Source organism: Adiantum capillus-veneris, chromosome 21 (genome assembly GCF_014529385.1).
Source record: "Adiantum capillus-veneris isolate H3 chromosome 21, ASM1452938v2, whole genome shotgun sequence".
Taxonomy (NCBI): Eukaryota; Viridiplantae; Streptophyta; class Polypodiopsida; order Polypodiales; family Pteridaceae; genus Adiantum; species Adiantum capillus-veneris.
In genome coordinates, this window is record NC_140951.1 from 38,562,273 (window position 1) to 38,585,217 (window position 22,945).

A 22,945-nucleotide genomic window follows, 5' to 3' on the forward strand; every position below is an offset into this window, starting at 1 on the left:
TGCAGATGGAAGAAGTAGTGGGGATTGCATTGAGTGCAGTGTATCAGAAATGTAATGTCTTTGAGGGTTATGACCCAAGAGGCTTTCTTGAGTGCTATGCAATGGAGAAGAAGGTTCAAGGGATTCCTGAAAGATTGATGATTATGTCCTTTCAACAGTCAAATTTCTATCAGCAAGTAAAGGAGATTGAAAAGTAATGTGGAGACAACTGGGATGATTTTTCAAATGCTTTTACACAAGAAACCTTGGGCTTTATGGAATGGGAAATGGAGTGCATTGCTTCTACAAAAGTAGATGTTTTGCAGGATGTTGAAAGTAACAAATTGATACAAGTACCATGCTATACAATTGATCGCAACAAAAGACATAAAAAGCTGGAATCTATAATAGATGAATGCCTTCAACAGGACAAAACATTGTTACATGCAAAAGATGAGGATGTAGTCAAAGCTATTTATGCAAAACTTGGTGTTTCAGTTTTGGCGCATGAGAATTGTGCTTCCTTGTGTAATGCTATGGAGTTGCACATAGATCTATGGTCGAAGATACTATGGATGGCACTCAATCTGCAAAAGATGCTTATATGAGCTCAATTTCTATTGGGGATTCACTTGAAGGGATTCCTTTTTGTGATGCTTACAATGTTTTTGGTGAATTGGTTATGCAAAAATTGTCATGTTGTGAAGAAAAGTATGATAAAGATGTTGTAAATCATGTGGTAGAGCATGGATTTAGCCAAGGACATGTAAATATGCAAAATGATATGACCCAGGATGACATAGAGTATTGTGATCTGGAAGTCGGTTCATGCTTCAAATAGATTCACATTTATCTTCAAATGAAGATAATACTTTTTGTGATGCCAATGCTCTTCAATGTGATACATATGCTTGTGGATTGGTGGATGAGATGTATTTCAAAGTCGTAGGCTCTTGTTTGGAGGGGGTGCAAGTTGATGTAAAACCACCCTCTTCCACCAATGAGTGGAAGGGTTATGATGATGAAATCGAAAAAGAATTGACTTCTATCTTTGTGAAGCATGCTAATTTCTGTGAGATTGAAGTACAAAGTTACTTGAAAGAGGGTTTGATGGCAGAGAGAAAGTGTGAAGGAAATATGGCCTATATGCATACCACATGTGATGAGGATCCACTGCAGCATGGGATATGCTCTCAAGAGGGTCCCATTGAAGAGGATCTTATGTATCTTTTGGATGAATCTTTGGATGGTTTCCATGCCGCATACAACAAGGGTTCTAAAAGATATCAATCATGTCATGAATTGGGACAACATGAACATGAGGACATGGAGCTTATGGCTCTTTTGGATGATGCTTTGGAGGAATTTCAAGCTCCTTATGATAGGAGTTTTCAAAATTACGATGAGGTAGGTGTCCTACAAAAAGAAGGAGATGAGCATGAGGTATATCTTGTGATATTCTTGGATGAGGTTTTACAAGATTTCATGCCTCTAACAAAAATTATACATGTAGCTTATGAGGCACCAAATGAGGTAATGGATAATATGGAGCTTGATGATTCAGGGATGCATGCTGAAATTTTGGATACTAGAGGAGGTGATGCAAATTCACTAGAAATTAATGGTATGTAGCATATGTGGACTTTCTTATGTTACCATATGACCCAGGAGGACATTATGATGCTTATGGTCTTTGTTGGTGTACTTATATGCCCTTTGATAAAGGGAAATGCTTTGATGTTCTTGATGTATGTCCCTCTAACTTTATGCCTATCAATCTAGGGAATGCATTAATTATCATATGTTTGTGCTCTTATAACAGAAAGATTGTATGCTTCCCTGATGATCCAGGTGGGAACTATGTGCTTATTGTGTCTCTAATTGGATGTTTACAATCAAGGTGTATGCAAACAAAGAAGTAATCAAGTTGGCACATACTGGAGGATGTGCAGGTTTAGAGGGGGTGAATGTCGAGCCGTGGCACATACATAGTGTGAAGTAAAAACATTCACCTCACTTTTCAAACTTCTCGATGCATGGAAAGAAAAGCAATCATGTACATATTGTTGTATATGTTGAAGCGGCTACCGTGGTTGCTATCATGTACATACCTATCCGCGGAGTCGTGGCCTTGGATGTGGCACCTTTGCATGCTTTCCCACTTGATAAGATTGCTAAATTTGGTTTGGAAATGTACATATTCCAAGTGTTTCATTGTGGCACACTCATCTCATCTATAAAGAATGATGCGGACAAAAACTGCTAAAAATAGCAGCTAACAGGTGCCGTTGCAGAATTGCATGGAAAGTCACCCAAAACGGTATATTGATGAAAAATGATTCTTATCTATGCTTTTTATTCTTATGTGAGTGATCCCACAAATTTAGGGATTTTTTAAACTCCGTTTGGGATTTTTCGCATTAAAAATGACATTTTTGGGTCAAAAATGAGCTGAAAATGGCCTAGTTTTGGTCCAAAGTGGAAAAATGGCCTAAAAAGTGACACATCAGCTAAGAATGCCGTGGTAAGAGAGAGAGGTCTGCTTTTTACAGAAAAAACCAACAATTTTTCTCTACTGTGTAATTGCCTCCATGGTTGCTCAATCTATGTGTAGGGTAGTCCCGCCTCTTTGTAATCTTGTATCTGAGCTAGTGAGGGAGTGAATTAGGGTTTACCCTTATCAAAATGGTGTGTGGACTTCACTTTAGAAGCTCTTAAATCTCTGAAAATTCAGTGAATGGTCACCATGAAGGTGGAAGCTCGAGTATTCCTTTCAACTGTTTGATGTTACGACTATGTAATTGGGGGCGAGGCTACATGATACCATGAAAGAGGTTTGGGTTTTGATTGAGCTTTGTGCTTATGTGAGCATTGAGGTTTCATGGCTGAAACTTTAGTGTTTTTAAATGGTCTTCTAAAGTGAAATTGAATGTGATTTGGTGATCCTCTCATCATAATCTCGACACGAAAACAAGCAGACTCCAAGCACAATAGGGAAGAGGGTTTGTGACGGTTCTTTCACAAACGCTCTTAGATTTCCAGTCATCTTTAGAAAGAGAGTTGGTGATTTTCCATAAACGTTTTATCTTAAAGTGTTTGTGACTCTCATCACGAACTCTCACAGCCAGAGGTTCTGCACCTTCCCAGCTAGACCGCACACATTCCGACAACATCCCCCCCCCTTTCCTCGCCACCCGCATGGGGGGGGGACGGGGTGTACTGTCAACTGCACGCCCCCGTTCCCTGGTAGCCCACCCACACACATCCCCCCTCCCACCCTGCTTGGCGAAATTATTCGGACGAAATTTTTTCTTTTATCCATTGCACTAAACTAATATTCACGTGCTCACACAGTCACTCATAAATATTTTTTAAATTAAATATTTTGTATATTTTTTACATAAATTTATTAAAGTACTAAAATATTATTAAATTTAATTTTATAACGGCTATATTATTAGACGCGAGTGTATAAACAATTTTTTAGTTTATATAATGTGATCTTGTGCTTAATTATTTGTTTAGCTTATTATTATGGCTTGCTCTTTATTTTTCCTGGGTAAAGTGCTTTCTTATCCTTTTTACAATGGTAAATTTATAATATCTGAATCATTTATTTTAGAGTTAATTTCTCCAATGCAATTTACAACTTTAGATGCAGTCATCAAAGTTGGTGATATTGAAATGAATTTGCCTCTTGAAAGGACGCTCAACAATTTGGGTGAATTCATCTATGTACTGGATGAACAGCTTTCACGTAAATACAAAGTCAACGTATCCCATCAAACACAATATGCAGGTTCACCTAGCACGACTCCCATTCCCATTGTGGATACTCCGTCACAGGTGCAATTCGCTCAAAAGGAGTTAATAGATCTATGCACCCTGCCTCAAGTTTTGCTCTCAAATATCTTCAAAAGGAGTACAAGACAAAAACTCCTACAGGCACATTGATAAAGATTTTAATGCAAATACAACAAGTGGAACAAGTTACAGAGATTACAAGGTCTTACAATGGTGATCTTGTTTTAGAATTTCCACCTACCATGGGAAAGTTGCACCATATGGATGCAATGGAGCATAAGTATGATCCTCATCTGTGGTCGAAGCCACAAACGTCCAATATAGTTTTTCCAAGTGTAGTGCGTCTTAGTCATTGCATAGGATCTCTCAAGTGCATGAATGAACAATGTGTCCGCTTGATTAATTATCATATTCCCAATACAAGTCATTTCAACGGGTACATACAAAAGGCAACTGCACTCGGATAATATTGTAAGATTGGAGATAAGAGCCTTACATGCCACTTTTGTAAGGCAATTGCTTTCTGTATTGCAACATGTGATTGTGTAGTGTACTATGTCATGCCATCCGATGAGACCGCGACTAGAGTCATGATTCATCATGGCACACATAGACACGATGTGCGCAACGGCACATCCAAAACACTAACGGACAACACCAAGGTGATATTGCAAAGGATTTTGATTGTTGACCCACATGTAGGAGCCAGAAGGCTTCTTGGTAGCAGCTTGGCTTACAGCAATCGGTCAGCACGGTGTAATCAAGACCTGGCTCGAAACGCACAGGTGGACGAGAGACTCTAGTAGACCGTCTCACTCCTTGACCATTGCTATCCGCTCCCTCTGGAGCATTGCTAGTGGAAGGTACATCACTAGCCCGTTGAGTTGATTTAACTGTCTCTGAGGCAACATCCTCAAAAGTGACTCTCCGAATGTCTATTTCCTTGATAGGTTGTTTATGCATCTTTGACTCATTGAAGATCACATCTAAACTACAGATGACTCGACGAGATTCCGGGTGCCAGAGATGATATCCCATCTCTCCATCTACACCATATCCAATGAAAATACGTTTGTGTGATTTTGGCTCTAACTTCTGTCGAAGTTGTTTAGGCCGTGAGCATAAGCTTCACAACCAAAAACACATAGATGGTCATAGTGGGGCTTTACGTTTAGACCATAACTCTTCTGGAATCTCATAATTCAATGGTGTACTAGGCGAATGATTTAGACGACTTCTGCCCAAAAGCCTTGTGTGAGATTTTCTCTAGAAAGCATGGCTGTGACTCTTTCCTGAATCGTACGATTCATGCACTCAGCAACTCCATTTTGAGCTGGTGTGTATGGTGTAGTAAACTGCCTTTTAATTCCCCTTTTTGTCAAAATCCTTGGGGACATACTCTCCACATTGTCAGTCGCAACCTCTTGAGTTTCTTGCCAGACTGATTCTCAATGAGTGCTAAGAATTTTTGGAACACAGGAAGAACTTGATCCTTATGATAAAATCCTAGATATATTCCAAGCTTACTTTGAAGAAAACCAGTAAAATTTTGCAAGTTATAGTATAAATACCATCAATTCTTCAAATTTTGAGTTAAAAACAGAAAAAGTTTTAGTGTGTCCCTTATTTACTTTAAGATTATTTCAATTAGAAAAAAATTTATGGAACTCTCTTTGAGCCCCTTCCCCCCCTCTCTCTCTCTCTCTCTCTCTCTCTCATGCACACACACACACACACACACACACACACACACACACACAAACACACGTATCCTTCCATTTTGAGACTATTTGAGATCGGTGTTTGATACAAACTTGGATTAAGTGCATTTTTAAGAGGCTAAAATTGCAAGAACCTAGCTAGATTCCAAGTTTTCCTTGAAGTAAACCGATAAAATTTTGCTAGTGTCACATGGCTCCACTTTCAGTTTCCATTACATAGAATCTCCTAAGATGCTTTAGCATCTCCAATTAGCATCTCCATTCAACTCACAATTTAAAACCAATCTTAGCTAGGATTTGACCTCAGCACGTAGAGGATATAAAGTTGAAGCTTAACCACTACGCTATTCGCCTATGCTGCCCTTAGGGGTTCCCTTAAGCATAAGCGAATAGCGTAGTGGTTTAGTTCAAGACCTCACACCTGGAGGGCTTCTTTGGCCTTGAAATTTCTAAGCTGCATTATAAAGAGAATAGAAGGGACACGGTCACTTGGGATTATTTTCTCTTTTTCATTTGCAAAAAAGTGGGGTTTATATCCTTTACATTACCCCCATGTAAAAGAAATATGGGGAAACCCTAAAAAAATATACAAAGACATCTACACTATCTATACTATATATAAAGGAGAATGGGATCCTCCTTGGCCACCTGATGGCTTCTCGTGCATTTGACGAACACATTGCGTAATTCGATGACATATCATGTGTGTGCGCACATACACACGTGCAACACATACGCACATGCACACACACACACACACATACACGTGCGCGCACACACACAAAGGTGTCACCATTGGAAGCGATGCCTACCAACTAGTATCGATAATACAACCATAACAATTGCAAGATACACCTCTCTCTCTCTCTCTCTCTCTCTCTCTCTCTCTCTATTTCTCTCAATCGTCAAATAGATTTTTGCGTTATGTTCCTATGATGCTAGAAACTCTTTTTTAACTTCTTTTTCTTCCCTCTCCCTCACTCACTCTCTCTCTCTCTCTCACACACACACACACACACAAGTTGAGAGGATAATCACACTAAAAATCTTATCTTATAACTAAAAAATTTTATAATTTGAACCAGCTTGAGAAGCTTCTTGCCTAAAATTGAGACTACCCAATTTTTTATTTTGAGAAAGCTTTGGATAAAGCGAACCTATCTTTTCCGGAACCCTGCCAATGTGACACAAGGAAAGGAGAAAAACCCCCAAAAGAACTTTTTAACAAACCAAAAAACGCAACTTTCATGTGAACATACAATCTTTCAAGCTCAAATCCCCACAACATTCCAAAACAACTTCCCAAAAGACACATTAACGATGCCTTAGACTCATTTGTTAAATATCTTTGTCTAAACTCCACAACGAGGTTCCAATGTCCAAAGCTAAATGCTGTTAGATGCGAGTGGACATCAAAGTGTCCTATTCAAATAAATTTATTTGCTTCATCTTGCAAACATAGTGTCACACGAAAGAAGACCACTTGCATATTTTGTCCGTAGGGATCAACCTCGAGCAAAGATTGTGTATTGTCCCATTATTGGATGTTCCAACTTTCTAATGTCCAAGCATCAGTGTTCGAGAAAAATGTGTCTCAACTTAATATCGTGCCGTTTTCAATTTCAAAAATGCCGATTGAGGGCGAGGGGAAAAGGAGATATTCTGCCCCAATAGAGAGAAAAATAGGGCAAAAATCCGAAAAACAACCTAATTTTCTAAAATTTCCTCTTGGCAAATTCAAGGAAAGGAATTTTGTATGTTTGGAAAAATGATTTTTCCCGAACATTGCCGAGCATCCTCCAACTGAAGAGCCTGAAGTCCCATAAAAAGGTTGCACTTTGTCCAATCTCTCTCTTTTGTTCCACTATGTGTACGACTTGCATCAAGTGCAACCGCATCCACTCTCTAATATTAGATGGAATCTTCTCCAACGATCCTCCCCTTCAAACTCATCACCCTTGTGACCAAGGAAGGTACATTCAACGTAAACCATTCGACTCTATTGCTCATGTTGCCTTTCTTTTTCCCCTTACGATATTAAAAAAATGCTTACTTTTGTGCCTCTGTCTGTTTGCATGCTAGGTGTCCCGCATTCCTTGCCAACTAAGTCCCCTCCGTCATCAAAGTGCCTCCTGGCAGAGCTCGTCGGGGCCTCCTTACATGCCAACTGAGCTTCTTCATCCTCGCGACAACCATCTATACATGCCATTGTTCGGGCTGCCTCATGCGACGTGGCTATTCTTCTTATCCTTTCCTCGTTAAAAGAGCATCTCTAGGAGATTCTCCTCAAACAAATAGCTCCAAATTTTGGCAAACCTATTACATGTTGTAACTTGTGAACGCAGAATAGAGAGGCACCAGCCTTAGGGTGAGGCTTAACCACTCCGGAGTCCTAACCACCCCCACCCCCACTATCGTGCCTTCCACTCACGACAGCGCACTTCATATCATTTGGTAAAGTCTCTCTCTTTCTATCTTTGAGCCTTGGCATCGACGTTAAAACCCAGGTTCTCTCTCGCTCTCTCGCGTCTTTTATATACAGACGCAGGAAGCCTAGACCCCCCCCCCGCCGAACAAAATGGGCGAGCTTGCTGAAAACGAAGGACAGCTTCCGGGAGTGGAAGACCCTGCATGGCTGCGGGTAATAGAATTGGGCACCTTGTGCTGCCTGCCCATGGCTCTCAAAGCTGCGATCAACCTCAACGTCATGGACATCCTCAGTAAACAAGCACCCCCCCACACTCACCTCTCCGCCGCCCAAATCATCGCCCACCTCCACATTTTCCCTTCCTCGAGGCCCCGGGCCTCTGCCTGTCTTGACCGCATCCTCCGTGTCCTTGCTTGCCATGGCGTCCTCTCCTCCTCCTCCCTCCAACCATCTCACAGCACCCAACCGGTGCCAACATATGCCCTCAATGATGTAAGCAAATTCTTTGTCAAAAATGAAGATGGTGCCTCTCTTGCCCCCATGATGCTCATGAACCAAGACAAAGTTTTCATGGAGACTTGGCATTACCTTGACGAAGCCGTCCTTGATGGCATCGAGCCTTTCACTAGAGCTCATGGAAAAGATGCTTTCACTTATGGTCAGGATGATGTCCGGCTTGACAAACTCTTCAACTCCGCCATGGCCGGCCATACTCAGCTTCTCATCAAAATGCTCCTCGACAGCTACTCTGGCTTGGACGATGTCTCCACGCTAGTCGATGTAGGCGGGGGATTCGGAACGTGCTTGAGATTGATTGTCTCTAAGCACCCTAACGTAAAAGGCATCAATTTCGACCAACCGCATGTGATTGCTGCAGCACCTGTGTATGCAGGTGTGTGTGTCTCTCTCTCTCTCTCTCCCTCAGCGCTAGGGTTATCTTCTTTAACGAAATTATCTTGATGCTTTTGTAACATAGGTGTGGAGAATGTGGAAGGAGATATGTTTGTGAGTATCCCCAAGGGTGATGCTATCTTTATGAAGGTAAACCTCAAGGCTGCCTTTCTTTTCTTTCTCATGTTCTTTATGACATTCTGTCTGTTGCAAATTAAAGCCAATGTGCTTTAATTCAAGCTGCATATTCCCTTACATAAGGTTTTCTTAAGATATATGCCACTGACATGCAAATTATTTTCCATTGCACATAACCTAATCTCGTTTATAATCAAACCACATGATCAATGTATTTTAATTTTACTTGTCAATTTTCCATTACTGAGAGTCTATTGACACTTCAATACAGCAAAACATTTATACGGTTTTTTTGCTTCTGTTTTGATTGTTTATTAATGAAAGCTTCTTCAAGCACCACCGCCATCATTAAACATTTGGAACCAAACTTTTGTAGATTCAACGATTGTGCTCCTTGTCACGAAAAATATTAAAATTTCACTCATTTGTTTTGTTTTTTATTTTTGTTTGTGTCTTTGCAAGGGCAGTGGATACTGCATGATTGGAGTGACGAGCATTGTCTAAAGATATTGAAGAATTGTTATGAGGCTCTTCCAGATAAAGGTGGTAAAGTGATAGTGATCGATGCCCTACTACCAACTTCAGTGGAGACAGGGGCAAGAGCCCGTCTCGGTTACCACCTAGACATCCTCATGTTGGCTTACAATCAAGGTGGCCGAGAGCGCACTAAAGATGAGCTGTTTGAGCTTTCTAGACTTGCTGGTTTTACTAGTATGCAAGTTGTTTCTAAACTGAATGAGTGCACAATTGTGGAATTGCATAAAATGTAGGTGCCTTTCTTGTTGTTGGAATGCATGTCTTTCTTTTGGCACCGCTTAAACTTCCATTAACTTTACAGAACTATTCTTATATAAATATAAATATCTTCCCATTCAAAACTTGAATTGTAAAAAGCCTTTTCAATTTATCATACACCAATATGGTATCATGTAAATATAGCATTGTATTATGTGCCTATAGAAGTGATTTCACACTAGTCCTCTTTTAGAAAAAAGATACTTGTGATTTTAAGAAGATTATTATTAAATTTTTTTAGTTGAAATTTTGAATGTGAGTCCTCTGAAGATCTCTAGACAAAGAATCCTTAGGTAAATATGCAGAACATGTTGTATGAGTTGATAAGATAACAAGTCAAGGGTTTAAGGTGTCTATCCATGGCTACATCCAAGCATTAATTTGTCAATATGCAAAAGTATTTAATAACATTTTTGAACAGTAGATCGAATAGTTTTTTAACAGGTTGAGAGCTATCAAGCTTCTTTGATGCCTACTTTAAAGATCCATGACATTTAGTGTTAGGTAAATCTAGGCTATAAACTAAATTGTAGTTTTACCCACAATTCATTTTTTAAAGAAAAGTGAGCTTCTTATACTTTTCCTTTAAAGCTCAAAGATGACTTTGAAAGTTTTCTTGACATAAATTTCATGCAATTTTGTTGTCATATACAAGAGTTATGCTTGATTTAGATTCTTGGCATGACCACTTCAGTCACCCAAGCCATCTTTGTGGCTCGTTATGGTTGGAATGGGCCACTATTGAAAATAAGAAGTTCATAGGATATGTATGTGCCCTCTTAACTATACTTGTGTTAGCATACACTCGCAAAAAAATGATAACCCAATCTCTTGCTAGTGCACAAAGACATTGTGAGGGACTTTTGGATGATGAGGTGGTAGACCTCAAAGGTCTATGGTAAATTTTGTAATGCTCGACTTCAATAATGTACAATATGTACGTGGGGTGCACATATACGTGTTTTATATTGTCTTTATCCCTGCGAAGATTTTGGGATGCCCTTCAATAGCTTCATTTTCTCTTAACCATGTTGTATGCTATGTAGCTAAAGCAAAGGTGCCTCATGATGTGACGTAGAAAATATACAGTTGCCTACATCATGAAGAAATAAAAAACCTTTGAACGTAAGTAATGAAGACATGTCCTTGAAACTTGCACCTACTACAAGAGTAATAGAGTCAACAAACCATTCAAAGCTTTGATTCTACTATTACACCTTTGTAACATCTGCCTTGGTTTGCACCATAGCCACAAGGAAAAGGGAAATTACTAGGTGGAGAGGGGTAGAGAGTGCTCTATAAAACCCCATATGATATGCATATTACGAGGATAACACCTCAATGATTGGCTTTACACTGGTGGTCCACCTACTCACACTAGTGCTAGGAATTAAGGTATAGCTAAATAGAGCTTAGTGGTTTACTTAATGAAGAGAGATAATTCACACAATAGTGCTAGGAATTAAGGTATACCTAAATAGAGCTTAGAGTGGTTTACTTAATGAATAGAGATAACTCACACAAGAGAGAGAGAGAGAGAGAGAGAGAGAGAGAGAGAGAGAGAGAGAGAAACGTGGTTCATCCAAGTCTGAGCTACTTCAAACTAGAAGTAGTTTACAAAAAGGATTAGCTACCCTTAATGGAACTCCTGTCTTGATTCAGTGTCCTTCACCACCTCACACACACTACCACCACTAATCTAGAATACATTTTGTATTAGAAGATGCCTTGTTTTATAGGCCAAAATGGACTACCCTCTCTCATGAGAGATGGCTGTGTGTATCCGCCCCTGTGTAGATAAGTTCAAGTAGAACTTCCCCATGTGTGGCCGTCCTTAGGTAGACGAGTCCGCTTGAAACTCGACCACCTATTTTTTGAACGCTGGTCACTAACCATTGAATTCAGCCACTGGCGAGAGACTACCACTTCCCCATGTGTGGCCGTCCTTAGGTAGACGAGTCCGCTTGAAACTCGACCACCTATTTTTTGAACGCTGGTCACTAGCCATTGAATTCAGCCACTGGCGAGAGACTACCACCAACCGATCGTTTTTTGTCACTTTTTGACGTCGTTCGGCTATTATATTCCAACAAAAAGGAATAGTCCGACGAACCTGATCTCAAGCAAAGCCCTTAACCAGGAGTGAATTTTTTGTTTTTTGACGAGTGGTTTTTCTCATGAACGATGCTTCTCCTCATAACAAAGCCTTACAAATGTGCATTTTTTTAGAATAAAAACTACAAGGAACGAGTCACGCTCTATTTATAACAATCTCCTACTTGGAGACTGATCTCCACTCCAAACCTGTCATCACTGCTTTCCATCTTGGCTTCTTATCCTTGGATACCAATCGAAGATGAGCAAAATCTCAACTTGTCCTTGTTAACCACCTTTGTTAATATGTCCACATGGTTCTCACTTAAGTGATATTACACCTCTATATGCTTCGTGAAAGGTTGAATTCTTTGCAAAATGAAGGGTGCTTTGATTGTCTGCAAAATTCGCACGTGTACACCTTTTCAAGCTTTAGATATCCCTTTTCCAAAAGAGTACGTATGAAGTGATATCTCACCTCTATATGCTTCGTCCTTGAGTGAAGGGTTGAATTCCTTGCAAAATGACGGGAACTTTGATTGTCACTCTACAAGACACAATTGTCTTGCTTGTATCCAACCTTCTTGAAGAATTTTTGAAGCCACAAAATCTCTTTGCTAGCCTCCATAAGAGCTACATATTTAACTTCCGTAGTAAAAGTGAGACCACTTTCTGCAACTTTGAAGCCCAACGCATTTTGTGCCTCCAATAGTGAAAACATATCCATTAGTGCTCATGAGTATCTTTGTCACGTACCATATCTACATCAGCATACTCTTGCAAGAAAATGTTAGTGCCTTCAAAACAAAAAGCATTTGTGGTTATCCCCTTTGGATACCTAAGTATCCACTTCACACCTTGCCAGTGCTCTTTACCTGGATTATCCATGAACCCACTCACAATTCTCATTGCATGTGCAATATCTAGCCTTGTCCAGACCATGGCATACAATATCGATTTTACATTTTGCATTGCAAATGTTTCTAGTACCTTCTTGATATAGTCCTCTTGAGATAGCTTTACTGTCTTCTTCATTATGTCCCTTGGTATCTTCATAACAAGTATCCACTTTGTAGTATCTAAATATTTTATTAAAAATGATTTAGAGAACTCCTCTTTTAGATCTCTAATATCCTACATGTCAGCACTTGCAATCACCATTTCCTCAACATACAAAATTAGGATAATAAGTTTTCCATCTCCCCAATCCTTCGTGTATACACAATGATTTGAGTTGCATCTTTTGAACCATAATCGAACATCCATCGGTTGAACTTCATGTACCACTCTCTTGATGCTTGATTTAGACCATACAAGATTTTTTAAAACCTACATACTATTTTTTCCTTACCCTTTTCTTCACATCCCTTTGGTTGAAGCATGCAAATCTTCTCTTCCAAGTCTCTATGAGGAAATGTCGTGTTTAAATCCATTTGTTCAAGATTTAAGTCATAAGAAACCACAAGGCTTAAAACAAGCCTAATGGAATTCATGTTTACAACACATAAAAATATTTCATTGAAGTTTTACCACAAGCCTGTACTTGTACCTATTCTTCCCGCCTTCTTCTTTCTTTAGCTTGTACACCCTCTTGGTTTGTAGTGTTCTCTTACCTTTAGGAAAATCAACCAGCTTCCATGTTTGGTTTTGATACAATGAGTCCATATTTGCTTGTATGCTCTTCGTCCATTCTTCTTTGCATGGCTTCTTCGTATGACTTTGGCTCTCCAGAATCTGAGACCAAGATATCCTTGAAGGAAAGTTTGCTTACTCTAGTAAATCTTTGAGGCATAGGTTGAGGTTTTCGGTGGTGATGTTTCAAGTTTTTACCACTTGCACTTCTTGAGCCTTCATTGTCCTCAATCTCCATTTCCTCATCATCTATACTTTTTGTTTGTTTTATATCCAAGTAGTTTTTGTATATATTTTGTTCGTTAAAATTACATCCCTACTCCTAAATATTTTACCATCTTCAAAATCCCATAGGCGATATTTAAAGTCCCCTTCTCCATAGCCAATGAAAAAACACTTCTTGGACTTTGCATCTAGCTTTGACCTTAGAAATCTATTTATGTAAATAAAAGTCTCACATTGAAAAACTTAGAGAAATACATAATTCACGGATTTACCTATCCATGCCTCTTCTAGATTTCCTCCATCCAGTGCCATTGAGGGGGACTGGTTTATCAAGTACACAGATGTACTTACTGCTTTTGTTCAAAGCTTGAGAAACAAGCCTATATGTAGCCGCATGCTTTGTGCTCACTCCATGATTGTCCTGCTCATCCTTCTCAAAATTCCATTTTGTTGATGTGTCCTTGGGGTTGTCCTTTGCCCTCGAATGCTATTGCTAGCACAAAATATTTCAAAATCTTGGCTTCAATACTCACCTCCATTTTCGGATCTGAGGCATTTAACTTAGTACCTGCTTCAGTTTTCACAAAGGCTTTCCACCTTTGAAATATGAAAAACACATCGTTGCATAAATCCACTCTTTTCTAGTTGCATCATCTATGAATGTTACATAGTACAATGAGCCACCAAAAGACAAGAACCCATACATTAGAATGAACTAATTCAAGCTTTTTGGTTTTTTTTTTTCATTCCCTATTTTTAAAATTTTCACCCTCTTTTGTTTAGCATAAAAACAATTCTCACAAAACTCCCAAGTTCACGTCTTTCAAACGGGGTAGAAGCTTCTTTGATTGAAAGATTTGTATTTCTTTGACAGTCATATTCCCAAGATGATAGTGCCATACTGCACCGTCAACTTTTATAGATGTCGAATAGTTTGAAGATTGTGCACTGTGTTGGGTTTCCAAGCCCTAAGCTTGTTGGTACTCGTGGGAACACTCCCTAAGACATGTGGATACACTTCGTGTAAGCCACTCCTTATGTGGACTTTTGCATGGTGGCTACAATTTTCTATATATGTAAGGACAAAAAGAATAATATAGAATAGGTGTTATTTTTTCTTTGGTGTCTCTCTCGCTCTCTCTCTCTCTCTCTCTCTCTCGTTCACCTTCTCTGCACGCTCTCAAGACAGCCATGGCAGCTCCTTGATGGCATCCACCCTAGACACAGTCCTTTCAAGTGGTATTAGAGGCTAGAAGAGCATCTCAAAATGTCATGGACTTTGAGGTGGTTCTGAAGGAACTGTGCAGGAGAGAAGAGGAAGGAGAAGAGCACACGACACATAGATATGGGTGGGGAGGCTCAATCAGTGAGAAGCCCCCTATACACTTATGCTATGTATAAGGTATACAAGTGAGTGAGCGTCCAGACTCTGGGCGGTCGGGCAAGGCACAGGCGCCTATACCCCAACAACCTCCCACTTAAAGGTGACTGTGCCTTTAAGCAAGGAAACCTAGTCTAAAGACTACAAAAGGCGAGAGAAAATCGCTCTCAACTGATGCCCACTGGCTGGTTGTGATTGTGTGCATCCGGCTCTCCTGCTCCCGTGTAAGTCCATACACCACCAGATGTACCGTACACGTATTGCAAGTATGTACGCAATACCTGCATATCTCTCTCGTGCACTATGCCATCATCAGTCAACAAACAACTGACAACCCCAACAGCAAATGCTCCCACTGCAGCTACGATATCCGGTCTCAAGATCATCATCTCCTACATGAGACCACCGAATGCCAATGCAATGCTAGCGGGCCCTGCTAGCTCTACGGAACATGCATCAACATATATATGCCTGGCAATAGGCATCTCTGACTAAAAAGGCGTGTCAGCCACATTCATCTCCTGACTATCCGCAAAAGACGCATCAACCTGTTGTGCAACCTCAGAGCAAACCAGCTACTCTAGGTGTCTGCTGGAAGACATATCCTGCACAACTATATCCCCATGCTCACTGTCGAGCATAGAAAGGAATGATTGCATAATCGCTGACGTCTCAGCCTCCTCTGCAATCATCCACTGCAAACATGACCACTCAATCTGCTGTGACTCACTATAGCTCTCATGCTCTAACTCCTTATGCATAGACTCTTGCACAACGTCCTCCTGTCGTGACTCACTAGAGCAAGACCGCTCTACCTGTCTATCCTGTATAGAAGTATCTCGCACAACTGACTCTCTGCTTTGCTCAGTCACTAGCAAAGCATGCATGTCTGACTCTGTCACCTCTCTGTGTGACTGCTCAAGTCGTGCCCCAGCTGTGTGCACAACAAGCTCACTACTCTCTACTCCATGCAAAGCACCCTGCAACCCATGAGCAAAAGAGACTGTTCGGGTCTCTCGCTCTCTGCATGGCTATAACAAGATTGAGACTCGACCATCTCGCACCAGTACTACGTGCAATGGGTACCATGTGCCAACTCTAGCACCTCTCGCAATCACTAGCGAACCCAAATGCAACGCAAAAGATCACTTAAGCAGCGATACGCGACATCCACTATCCCTGAGCTGACCAACGGAGATCAAACTCATCGTCAAATCTGGCACATGGCGCACATCTCTAAGCACGTACGATGCACCGCTCGGTAATGAAAGTCTCACATCTCTTGAACTAGCAATCTCATGCAGTGACCCATCTGCCAATCGCACACTACCATGCACTCTGCTAGAATAGCTACTAAACCAGTCACGATACGGAGTGACATGAAAAGTAGCGTCCCTGTCTAGTACCCACTGCAAAAGAAGTGCACTATCCTCAGACGTCAAAAAATCAGGAGTAATATAGGAAGCAAATGTGACCTCACTATCACTAGGGTACTCAGACAGTGTATCTGATCCTGCAACTGTCAAGTCAACAGAGCTTATAGCATCTACTGCATCCTTGAGACTAGCCTGTCTCTTGTGCTGTCTCATATGATGAAAGCATCACCGTCTAATGTGCCCTGTGTGACCACAATGCCAACATCTCAAGTGTTGACATGAACGAGAACACCGTCTCTCATGAGTCATTGTCCGAGACTCGAAAGTCTCACACATATTGACTACTATAAGTGAATGTCAAAAATAACCAAGAGCTGTAACTCTACTCTAGGTACGGTAGCAATGAAATGCACTCAACTAATCCAAAAGAAGCAACCTGCAACGAGAAAATGCTCTCAAAAAAATAGCTCACCAGCACCTACAATGCTCATCCGAAATCTCTCGCAGTAGTGTAACCACACTGTGCTCCACAAATGGCAATGATGCAAATCCCAAATGCCAAGTGTACGAGGCTCCTGTAGAGTAAACCAAGCTCCTGTATGGCTGTAAAATATGGCTGCAAATCAGCCCCAAAATTCAGCTCTTAAACAACTACATAAACAAGTCACAAACGTGTCCCAGATCAGCCTACAACTGAGCCATACATGGACACCTGCAAAGAGGAAACAATGGCTGAAAATTCAGCGCCCACATAAGCCCTCAAACCTGCCTGTAAACTTGTAAACCTGTAGCTAAAACCTGTTGAAAAACCTCAAGCCATTAGTGCTCAAATCCGGCTACCTAGCTCGTAGCCACACAAGCATACATCACAATATTCACTCTTGTGAATGTGCCAAGATAACTATACACCTGTCAAACCGTGAGCTAATCACCAAGCCCACATTGTGTAGTATCGATGCATACATGCACTAAGCTCCCACCTGCAGAGAACACCGCACGTAATCACTGAGTGTAATCGCAATCACAACCTGGATCACATCAACTTATGCGCATAAAACTCCTGGGAAAATTTCTCCAGAGTTTCGATGCACAATGGCTATCAATACAAAATAACCGTTGTCCTGCAAGCTCAATACAATGAGCAATCAATGCGCATCAAACTACACTCAACATACATGCATAAGCTCTGCAAACCTGTGTACAACAAATGCTCACAAAGAGTACCACAGGTGACCATACATATCATCCAAAACCAACCTCTGCACTTGCTCACAAGATCTACTACTCACCACATAAGCATACATAGAGCATTACCCACTCAAAGACCATGTATGCAAGCCACAACACTGCAGAAGAACCACTCAACTGCAACTGGCAACACTTGTGGGAGTACTAGACTCAACCTGTACCTGGAAGTCAAACCCGATCTTGTAACACCTGCAAATGCTCACAATCGAGCAAATCAAACCAATCCACCTCCTGCTTGCTCTACACAAGACGGGTTTCTTTGCGGCTGAAACCTATCTTCTGATGTAGTGCTCAGAACGAGATTCTGAGGGCATAAACAGCTTCAAAAGGGGGGTAAAACCTCAAGTCACCTACTCGGGTCACCTGACGCAAATGCTCCCGGAACGCCAAGTGTGAATTTCCAAGCTCCGGATCTAGAATCTTCCTGAAAAGTGCGCGCGTGTGATTACGCAAAAACGCACTGAACTTGGCTCTGATACCAATTGAAGGAACTGTGCAGGAGAGGAGAGGAAGGATAAGAGCAGACGACACACAGATATGGGTGGGGAGACTCAATCAGTGAGGAGCCCCCTATACACTTATGCTATGTATAAGGTATACAAGTCAGTGGGCACCCAGGCTCTAGGCAGCCGGGCAAGGCACAGGCCCCTATACCCCAACAGGTTCTAGGTGCAGGGGAAGAGCCATGCATGTAAATTTTTGCTCCATGTGTTCCACAACGCTACCTCAAAACGATGTGGAAAAACTCCCAAGCAGTGCTATGACAACATCTAACGTCGTCTAGGTGGGTGCAATAGAGAAGGGTTTGCAACATTTGATACGTATCCACAAGACCTAGATGGTGCATCTCAAACCGTTGTCGCCTGTGGGCAGATAGCCACAACACCACCAAGCTTTTTCTAGGCATTGTTGTAAATATTTTTGAAATGATGTAGCAAATCTTTATAGCAAAAAATGTGTTGCTTTCTAAAACGCTATCTATAGGTATTCAACAAGATTTTTAAAATGCTACAACCTATGAGTGCAAGGCTCTTGACAATGTGCATGGAGTTTGGGGACAACCTCTCAAAGTGCCTACTACAGATGGGACATATTGAAATGCTGCTGTTTGTAGAGTTAGTGGGTGAACAATTGGTGCGCATACCAAAATTCCTACTACAAGCAGCGGAATGAGCTGGATGTGTTCAAATAGATATTCCAAGTTGGTACTTAGAACTAAAGATGTCAGACTTAGATAGCACTTCAGACAAAGACTTCGGAAAACTGGAAGTGAAAAGATAGAACACTGGAACTGGAAACACAAGATATTGTAATTGAAACTGGAACATGAATTGTATTCAAAATATCAGATTACAACTGGTAAGTCTCCAGTATGCCATAGTAGGCTTTTGAATTACAGAAAGAGAGAGTGCAACAAATGATTACAAAGTGATACAAAGTGTACAAGTAGCTCATAATCTAGGCGTCTAATGATTCTAGGGAGTCCAAAGTCCTACAAAATCAGTAACGGGTCCTATTTATAGGCCACTAGACTGGTGTCTAGTGGACTGTACCATGTCAATTACTGCAGTAACTTGCAGGTTATTGCTTCTGGAAGCTTCATACGTCTGCCAATCTTGCTAGAGGTAGCTCCCACCTTCTACGTTCCTCCTCTTCTTTCTTGAATTTTGGTATATACCAAAATTTTCAATGACGATTCCCAGACTGTTGGGCTTGAAGCGTTCTTTGCAAGTTGAGAGGCAAGTTGCACTAGTGGTTGCAAGTAAACTATAGATGGGTGAACTTTTTGCATAGTTATATGTATCCTTGCCATGAATGCTCCACTAGTAGCTGCCCATCCTTGATCTTCACGCTCTACTTGTGACTTGTCAAACATGCATTTCCTTGTCCGATTAATGATTAATGGGGAGAGATTTGTTTCGGGATTTGGTTTATTTTCCACTTGGGACTGGCATGTGCTATGAATGGTTTAGATGTCTCTAACTGGATGACTGAAATTTGCAATGGTACTAGTGTTGAGTCTAGTTGTAAGGCCAAAATTGGTACTGGTGCTAACTCATCTATTGGTTGCATAACTGAACTGACATAGAACAAGTCTAGTAGTTCCCCTTCTGGTTTGGGCTCTGGCCCTGGTTCAACTGGAACCCCTTCTATTTTGAAATAATATAGCTTAATCTTGGCCCCATTGTATACTTTAGGCTATAGTAGACTTGACAAATCTTTCAGTCTCACTGTTCCATTTGAGAATACCCAATCAACCTCATAGGGCACCACCCACGCTATTTTCATATTCTGTTTCTTTGGTCCTAGTTTGGAATGGTAGTTCAAAACTAAGTCACCCCTCTAGAACTCTCTGACCTTAATTCTACTGTCATGCCAATTCTTCCTTCTCTATTGCACCATTTTTTCTTCCAACATAGCCCTCTTTTGTATCTCATCCAGCTGTAGTAGATCATCCAATCATTGCTTTAGGTTTGTTTTTTAAATCCATACCATACTCAACTGCCATTCGTAAACTTGGAATTACAACTTCCATGGGCACTACTACTTCTGTTCCATAAACCAGTTTAAATGGAGTCATTTTCGTAGTGATTTTGTAAGCAGTTCGGTAGGCCCATAGTGTTGTCTAAAGTCTAGCATCCCACTAGTGTGGTTCCTTCCAAACAATCTTTGTAAGGATGGTTTTGATGGTTTTATTATTGCTTTCAATTTGGCCATTACATCTGGGGTAATATGGTGTTGACTTCTTATGTTTGATTGAAAACATCTCCATGAGAATTTCCATCGAATCATTAATGAAATGGTGCCCTGGTCTGACACTATTTCAATAGGATATTCATATCTACACATGATATTCTCATAGATAAATGAAGCAGTAGACCTAGCAGTGTTATCTGGAAGTGCTTTAGCCTCTACCCATTTGCTGACATAGCACGTAGCCATAATAATGTACTTGTTCTTTCTGGGAGTCCCCTTCTTGAATGGTCCCATGAAGTCAAGTCCCAATTTCATAAAAACTCACAATGGCTGAATTGGAATTAATGTACCCCAAGAATGAACTCAATTTTGAAACCATGGTTGGTGCCCTGGCCTATTGAATACTCTTAATCTTATCTTCATCCATCTCAATGTCATTTCTTGAAACAATATGTCCCAGTAGCTGACCTTTCCAGACCATAAAAACAGACTTGAATGGATTTAAACACATCTTCTTCTCTCTGCACCTCTTGAAGACCATTTCCAAAAACAGTATGTGCATTTCTTTAGTGGAAAAGACAATAAATATACTTCCTTCAGATTCGCACGTTCCCAGGTGAATACGTCTTTGTATTTGTGGAATAGTACCTTGGATTTTTCCTTGATCTCTAGCTTCAGATGTTTGTTGAATTTTTATCATTCTGGGATTCTCCTCTGAGCCGAGATTCCATTGTTCTAATTATTGATCATTTGGAAGCAATCAACTAGGCCCACCAATACCATATTAGTGAATTGGGAATTTCCCAACTCTCACTTTTAAAATGAGATGAAGATTTGACCACATGGAAAAATCTTAGCCAAAGTTCTGAGAGCATGGCTCAAAAGAGCTTTTCAAGTACTACCTTGTGGAAGTAGTTGGCCTTAGTAAATAGCTTGATATTTGTCCATATGGCCAAAAATTTAACACATTGGTGATTCCCAAATTAGCCAATGACTCTGCTTCCTTGTTTGTCCTAATACCAAACAACATAGTCATTGAATGGATGAATGACTTCTAGTATATCATTTTGAACCTCATAAGAATCATTCACTGGAATGGGTTCTAGTATGAAGTTAAGATTTTCTGGTGTAGAATGATCTGGTTCTCAACCGTCAATCTAAACTGATCTCTTCCCAATGTTCAACTCAGTAAATTGTTTTGGATATTGCTAATTATGACGTTCTGCATGTTCCTTGTCCCCATCAGAACTACAGTGAGATCAATTTTTGTGAGGGAAAAAATATTCATGGAGGCTAGCATCCTCTCAATCTTCTTCATATCGTACTTCTTACACTGCTCTTTTTGTCTCGATGCTTTCCTCCATGTCTTGGTGTTGTCTGTCTTTATCTGAATTCTTCTACTAGAGCCATGAATATTCATGGAGGCTAGCATCCTCTCAATCTTCTTCATATCGTACTTCTTACACTGCTCTTCTGGTCTCGATGCCTTCCTCCATGTCTTGGTGTTGTCTGTCTTTATCTGAATTCTTCTACTAGAGCTATGAATAGTTAATGTTTGGTTTATATAGTCATGGATAGCTCCAACAGTTTTGAGCCATGGTCTTTCTAGCAATATACCATAAGCTCCTTGAACATCCAACACCAAAAGGCTAGTTTTGAACTTTACCTTTCCCACCCTTATCTGCATGTTTTTCATAAGACCAGTGGCTTGCACTTCTCTAAGATCTACCATCCTTATTTTGAATGGAGCTAGCTTCATCTCTATATTCCTAGCTTTTGTCAAAGATGCTCTCCTAGAATGTTCACCCCTGTTCCTCCATCCTGAATGACACCAAATAATGGTCCCCATTGTTTTTTGAGCTTATAGTCTATCTGGATTACTGAAACTTCATCATCTTTGATGGCTGCCAAATCCATCGTTCTTGCCTCTGCTTCAACTTTTCTCTTTTGTTTGATCAATTTGGCCTCCTCAGGCAATGTGTGTCGAATGTCGTCTAATTCCACTGTCAATTTCTGAATTCATTCACAAACCTTGACATATATTTCATCTTGCTCATTTTCCAAGCTTCCGTTGTCTGAACCAGAAGACTTCTTCTTATGAGAATATTCACAGTTCCATTTTGTTGCATGTAGTTGTTGGATGGCTCCGTCATGAATCCACTTGATTCTTTCCTAGGCCAATGTTTCCAACCTCATCCAAGTCTTCTCTAACTTGCCTTGTTTCTTCTACCAGGCTTTGTAGTGCAGCAATCATAGACTCATCAAGCCTGTCTACTACCTTCTCCGATCTTGGTTCTAAAGATTGGGGTGGTATCTTGTAAATGGTCTAAGCTTCTAAACTTTTAGGTCATTCTGGCAGCTTTCTTGACAAGGTTTTAGTTATTTTGGTTGCAATCTCCCTCTGTTCTTACCATTCATCTACAATCTTCTCTTTACCCTTAGCCTTCCAGACCTCCTCTATTGTTCCCACTTTTTGGCATCAGCAATTTGATTGTCTTATTTAGTAGGGGATCTCTTCAATCACTACTCCCTTGCT

General features: G+C 40.5%; 1 protein-coding gene and 1 pseudogene across 1 annotated transcript; both read left to right on the top strand.

The window, feature by feature from the left end:
* The first annotated feature begins 751 nt into the window (after positions 1 to 751).
* On the top strand, positions 752 to 1,611 carry LOC147430809 (uncharacterized; annotated as a pseudogene).
* Positions 1,612 to 7,611: 6,000 nt separating this feature from the next.
* LOC147430810 (O-methyltransferase 13-like) lies at positions 7,612 to 9,937 on the top strand. Its single transcript, XM_086493369.1, has 3 exons — positions 7,612 to 8,824; positions 8,909 to 8,973; positions 9,429 to 9,937. Exons 1-3 carry the CDS (start codon positions 8,083 to 8,085, stop codon positions 9,729 to 9,731), a joined length of 1,110 nt encoding a protein of 369 aa, XP_086349495.1. The 5' UTR covers positions 7,612 to 8,082; the 3' UTR covers positions 9,732 to 9,937.
* The last annotated feature ends 13,008 nt before the right edge of the window (positions 9,938 to 22,945 follow it).

What these genes read in the sequence shown, in the direction of transcription:
- LOC147430810 (XM_086493369.1), top strand. Translation starts at nt 8,083, where the DNA reads ATGGGCGAGCTTGCTGAAAACGAAGGACAGCTTCCGGGAGTGGAAGAC. An exon ending in TGCAGCACCTGTGTATGCAG is followed by an intron (nt 8,825 to 8,908) that starts GTGTGTGTGTCT and finishes TTTGTAACATAG; the next exon opens with GTGTGGAGAATGTGGAAGGA. An exon ending in GTGATGCTATCTTTATGAAG is followed by an intron (nt 8,974 to 9,428) that starts GTAAACCTCAAG and finishes TTGCAAGGGCAG; the next exon opens with TGGATACTGCATGATTGGAG.